The 6,290-nt window shown below is 36.1% G+C and overlaps 1 protein-coding gene across 2 annotated transcripts in view; it reads right to left on the bottom strand.

Annotated features, from left to right (window-relative positions):
* Positions 1-5,747, bottom strand: part of LOC122804277 (pancreatic secretory granule membrane major glycoprotein GP2-like) — a 38,233-nt gene extending 32,486 nt beyond the window's left edge. For both annotated transcript variants that reach the window (XM_044074054.1, XM_044074055.1), the window contains exons 1-2: positions 5,613-5,747; positions 694-821 (exon numbers count right to left, since the gene is read on the bottom strand). In XM_044074054.1, the coding sequence (XP_043929989.1) occupies positions 694-739 (46 nt within the window). In that variant the 5' untranslated portion in view covers positions 740-821; positions 5,613-5,747. The remainder of the gene's footprint in view (positions 1-693; positions 822-5,612) is intronic.
* Between the last annotated feature and the right edge of the window lie 543 nt (positions 5,748-6,290).

A 6,290-nucleotide genomic window follows, 5' to 3' on the forward strand; every position in this document is an offset into this window, starting at 1 on the left:
ACACACACACACACACATACACATATATACACACACACATGCACACACACACAAAAATACTATTCATAACTTTCAACCAGGCATGTTTGTGGGCTGCAGATAACTGATTACAAAGTAGTACCTTTTATGTTCTGAAAGTGCTACATTATTCCAATTTCCTTGCAAAACTGTCCACATAAGCATTTTATCTTTTGTAAACACTGATTGCTTTCATTATTACTACGAAGATGGTGTCAATGTGAAATAAGAACAAAACAGTAACACTGAATATGATTTATACTTTATACTAACAATGGTGATAAAACTATAAGTATAGTGCAAAGTAGAAATATTTCTGCATATGCCCGTACTGTCTCTTAAAAGTCATAATTTGGTAACTAGAATAGCAAGTACAAATGGGAAACCTGCACTGTGATCTTAGTATATTTAACTTACCTAGTTTTTCATGAGGTATCATTTAAGAACACAGTAGGCAAATAAAGGCTTAGGGAATCAAACCTTGTACTGCACAAAGCAGCTATTAACAGCTCATAGTCCTAATTCACTGGGCTGTTTTTCATTTTCATACTAAGCAATACTCTGAATTACAATGACTCATTTTCTCCTGACTGAAAGGTTGCTGTACATAATTCTGTACACACTTTAAAAATTCTCCAGCTTTTGGCTGACACAGAGTTAACTAGGCTTACTTACCTCCCTTAATAAATCCGAATACCAAGATGATCTTTAGTAGTAACATCACAAATTGAATTTGATCTTCCTTGATGCAGTGGAAGCAGGAGAAAAAATTCTGCTTTGGTATTTCTGTGTAGTGCTTAACTCTTAAAAAAAACACAAAGGGAACAAAATAAATCTTCATAATATCCTCCCTTCATTGCTGTGATGATTGTTATGATTGGCAACAGTAAAAGAGTGTATTTTGTCATAACTTATGGAACATCATAGACTGTAGACACTCCTTGTTTTCTTACATGAGAATATGTATGAGCTCGCTTTCTATTCCACTGTAGTACATCACCAATGGCACAAGCTGTCATTTCATAGTAGTACAATCATGTCGAAGAATGTTTTTTACCTTCCTCAGTAACCATGACTCACATTATTGGCTTCAGTGAGAAATGTGTCAATGTATCTGAAGGGAACCTGGGATCTGGACTCTTTAACTGAGGCTGAACATGAACCAAAAGCTATACTCTACTACAATGAATCACAGCAACATACCTCTACACCATCTGAGCTGTAAAACATCAGTCCTAAGTGTTGAACCTATGATCCTCAACACTATAGTCAGAGAAATATACCACTACACCATACAAGCTGTATCGAGTATTTTCTCTTTGGTAGATATTCAGCTCAGAATTAATGTATTGTTTTCCTCAGAATCAAAATTACAGAGGTAACAGCAGTCCTTGTAGTGCAGATAATACTGCCCCTTATAATGTACCGTGGTGTTTATAATCTGGGAGCAGTAATCGTCTGTGTTATCATTTGATACAAACGCAAACTTAAGTGGTGACCCAAAAAAAACTGCTGAGAAAAAAATTACAAGACTTCTTTCAGTGCTCATAAAACCACCACCTACAGTACAAGGGATAGACCGTATTCAGATCAGAAGACTCATATGCATAGATTTATAGGTAAGTACTAGCCAATCAGTCTGCAGATCATTACAAGCCTAGACAAAACCCTAATCAAAATTACCCTCCAGCCTCAAGAATGGCAAGACACAATAGACTGGGGCAGAATTTGAAGCTGCCCATCCAGTTATCTACATTTTCCATGAAAGTGACAAGGGTGCTGCTCTGTTTGGCAGTAGTAGATTTGTATTTCAGAGGTGAAGGAGACATTGAGATATGAAACTATCTCATCAACAGTTCTCATTTATCTGCGGATAACTGGTATTTGAGGTACCATTTGTTATTTGTAGAAAGAACTTTCCTAACTGGCAGTTTACTTGTCATCACTGACCTTCAGAGCTGTCTGTATGCTCCTGAAATCTTATTTAACACTTTTGTGGAGACACCATAAAAGAGAAACTAAACAATAGTGCATTCTTAATTACACCATTTTAAATATATTGCTATTTGTATCTTACACAATGCCTGAAACTGCACTCACATGTTAAAAGGTTATGGAGAATTTTAGTTTTAATATTTTCCAAATTATACTAATATTTCTGGCCAGACAAACTGACTAGCTTAGTGGTTTGCTTAAGTCACGTTCTACTGACTGAATCCTGCTAAACAGTGGAGCCTGTTACATCATTAACTTATATGCCAATGGCCATGGCTGGTATACTTTTCAAGGCCTGTGCTACAACCATTTGTATTCCATAAAGACATTTATTTTCCTAAGTGAACTAAGATGAAAAAAAAATGCCCAGATCTTTGTTTGGGAAGTACTTTGTTAAAAGCCCTTAAAGAAAGCAATATATTGCCAACAAAATCTGCTTGGTCATTTATTACATCAATAAAGGTAAATATTTTTTTTTATTCCTTGCCTGGTAGCTGTAGCTTTATTCTTCTGACAAGTTCAGAACAATGCCTAAAAAACTGAACATATGATGTATGACACCTGTAATATTTTATCCTTTGGCAGATACTCTTCAGCAGAATACCAATGCATCATTTCTTCAAAAACAAAATTTCTGAGGGACAGCATCACGAATAATGATATAATATAATAATCATATAATTGTATATTATATAATAATAGGGTCTATATTAGATCAGTGAAACAGCATTACAGTGAATGCAGTTTCACCAACACATATAGAACAAAATCCCACAACAGTGAAACCAGAGGTCACTGATTTTTTCACATGACCAATAAAACACAACACACCACTTAAAACATTACAAAGTGCGGGGCTTCACCACCCCAACCCCCCAATGTAGGGGGCTGTGCCCCCCACACTCCCCCTAACTAAATATACCAACTCCAAGATCGCACTACAGTGGGGTAAAGGGCAATGCCATGGCTCAGGCCAAGCTATTTTTTTCCCTGGGAAAAAAATCGGTGACTTGGGGTTTTGCTGTTGTGGGATTTTGGTCTATATGTGTCGGCGAAACGGCCTTCACTGTAATGCTGTTTCGCTGATTTAATATAGACCCTAATAATGATATAATATAATAATTATATAATTATATATTGCACAGTTTATACACAAAGGGATTGTGTCTAGATGCAGGGATGTCATTCTCCTCCTTTACTCTGCCCTCATTAGGCCAGTCATCGAGTACTAATACCCCCTTATCATGTATCTGTCAAAGCACATGCAACAACTGAAACGCCCACAGAGATACTTTACTAAAGGGATACAAGGCCTAAACAATATGTTCTACATGGACCGACTCAAATCCCTTTTACTATACTTGGTATCCTACAGACTGCTAAGAGGTGACCTGTGTCTGGCATACAAGGTATCCTCCGACCCAATACTGCTGGATTTACTGTACATCAGCAAGTCAAATGGAATCAGAAATACTCTGTCCTTCTTTTGCAACATCAACAGAATGGTTTGGAGGGAAAGGTATATTTCTCAGAGGATACTGCTGCTGTGAAATAGACTCCCCATCCACATAAAACAAACTTCATCCCTGTCCATTTTCAAGTACAACTTAGCTCTATGGATTGGAAACAGAAAATGTACCCCAGGACTGTCTCCTGTACTACCACTGGACAGATGCAGCTCCTAAATGCTTTATCCCATGAAAGGATCCTCACAAATTATCTACAGTACAATCCCAGTTATTATCATTAGGAGTGATATTTAATTATCGACCATGGGATGGGTAAGGTCAATCTATAACTAAATGGGATAGGTTATTTTTAGCACAAAAAATGGAAACTGTCTAGGCTTAAACTGTCATCAAGGGTGGCTGTCCTAGTACTTCCCTATGAACCTGTGAACGTATAAATAAGAAATAGCTAAAGAAGTGCTAACATATTTTTATGAAACACTTTGCAAATCTTAGCATGGTTTATTATCCTAAATTCTAAAAGTGAGTAGCACTACACATTCTTTGCTAGGAAAACACTTGCTGGACTTTTATTACGTATATCTTCTGCCTCTAACACACTCTGAATCCTTGTGTCACCAAAGAAAAACACCATCTTGGCCTTCATACCCTTACTGCAGCACTAGCTGGTGCAAGTTGTCACTTTTATCCTACACTTCTCCCCCATTTTAAAATGCTCCCATTTAGCCTTTGCTTTACACCATAACTGCAGTGGTTACCTTCCCACTCCTTTACTTGCTGTATTTAACGTATCACAGACAGAATATTCCTAAGCTGACAGATGGTATCCACTGTTTTTACAGTGAGACTGGTAGGACTCCACTTGACATATGTCTCTTCCTTTCACTCTTTTATTTGGAACGACAGTTGATTTTCACTGTGGTTCTGTGTTAGTCTTATTTTGTTTGGTTGTTGTAAATAAAAGGCACACGCACACACACACACACACACACACACACACACACACACACACACACACACACACACTGAACTATCTGTCATTATTCTAATCCTCAGTAATTTGCCAGAAAACCAGAAAGTTTATGAGTAACAGACAAAAAATAGCATGCAAAAACCTGGATATTCTGTGCAATTTTGGACAGTCAAGAGGCATCCCCCCTCCCGCTCGCACACACACACACACACACACACACACACACACACACACACACACACACATTGTGTTTATAAGAGTGCCTTGCAGATTGCATATAACACAGTTCCTAGTAAAAAATGATGCATGCAAGCCATAATTTTAAACAACCTGGTTCTGAATGCTACTCAATGTATAGTTTCCTTCAATTTGTTTTGGTTTTAAACTATCTTTATCATATTATAGATTGCCTTCCTGCAACAGCCTGGTTTCTATTTTGACATCATAAAATAATATGATACTTTTTATACTAAAATGTAAGACATAGTTGAGTTGCCATCCACCTGCAATATTTGTTATATTATACTATGCAGTTTTATTACAGTTAAAAGCATGTATACACTATCATTCTTATGTAAGGTATTCTAGACAAATGTATGCTAAATACTTCTTTATCATGTAAATAAAACAGAATAAAGGTAGTAACAGTTATCACATACAGGGGTTTAATGTTATAGCTGTATTCCTTACATATGCATGTTATGAGAAGTCTGTTTTTACATACTGTATGACTCAGCAAGTCACTTAACCAGGTTAGCATTGCTCCTGAAAATAAACATTTATGCCTTGTTGGCTTACTTGTTTAACAAATAAATTAAATGAAAAATAAATGCTGTGACTAAGCTTCACAATATTTTTACTTCATTTTCATTCTGATAGTTATTTCGATAAATAGCATGTATATTATTTCCTGGTTCATTAATTCATTTGCCCATTTTAATTACAATAACAGAAAAATCTTTACTATAAAATAATGCATTTTTGCACAAACACTTGTTATCAAAAAACGTAAAGAGGCAACGTAATTAGCACTTAACTTTACCAACCAGGTTAATTCTTCTGTTTATATACCCAACACACTGATTAATAAAATATGCTAACAAAAGAGTACGTGACAATGAAAATAGTGTATATTATTGATATAAGGTGTTACATACCTGAATTCCTACTGCAGATGAAATGTACTTTCAGACAAGGTTTGTTTCTCAGTGTAACTCTTTGCAATGTAAATTAAAGTTGTACACTTGGAATTTTTACGTCTTCTTGCTTTGGTCGGTGTTACTGTCAAGCTATCAGTGTCTTTCCCTTTTTATAGCATTCTTCAGTGACTCATTTACCACTACCGTGTCATCAGCATAAATGCTCAATTTTCTTAGTGACGCCTGACATGTACATATGTCAACATGCGCAAGGAATGTAAATGTGAGAAATTACCTGGGTGTGGAGAAGTTTCTTTTAAAGATGAAAAAAGGGAAATTCTTCAGGGTCATTTATTTTAAGTCTTAATGAAGTCATAATCACTTGGTGAGTACAAAGACTATAAAGGTATACATGCCTGCTGCATTGAATGACAGTGATACCGTATTAAAATGACAGATTGGTTGAACACCCTGTATAAAGTTGTGGTTATTCAGTGTGGATGTACTCTCCATCTCTGTGAAGTCATGATATACTACTACTGCATCCACTCCCCATACTTATCTTCCTATCTGTGTTTCTTTCACCAGTGTAGTTTTCACATTTTTTCCACTGACGTACTTATGATTATATGATTTATACATCTAGTATGTTGCAAATTTGTGCTATTCTATTGTTGCTGAATGGGTATACAGTTT

Source organism: Protopterus annectens, chromosome 6.part0 (assembly GCF_019279795.1).
Source record: "Protopterus annectens isolate FY-2018-M chromosome 6.part0, PAN1.0, whole genome shotgun sequence".
In the NCBI taxonomy this organism is placed as follows: domain Eukaryota; kingdom Metazoa; phylum Chordata; order Ceratodontiformes; family Protopteridae; genus Protopterus; species Protopterus annectens.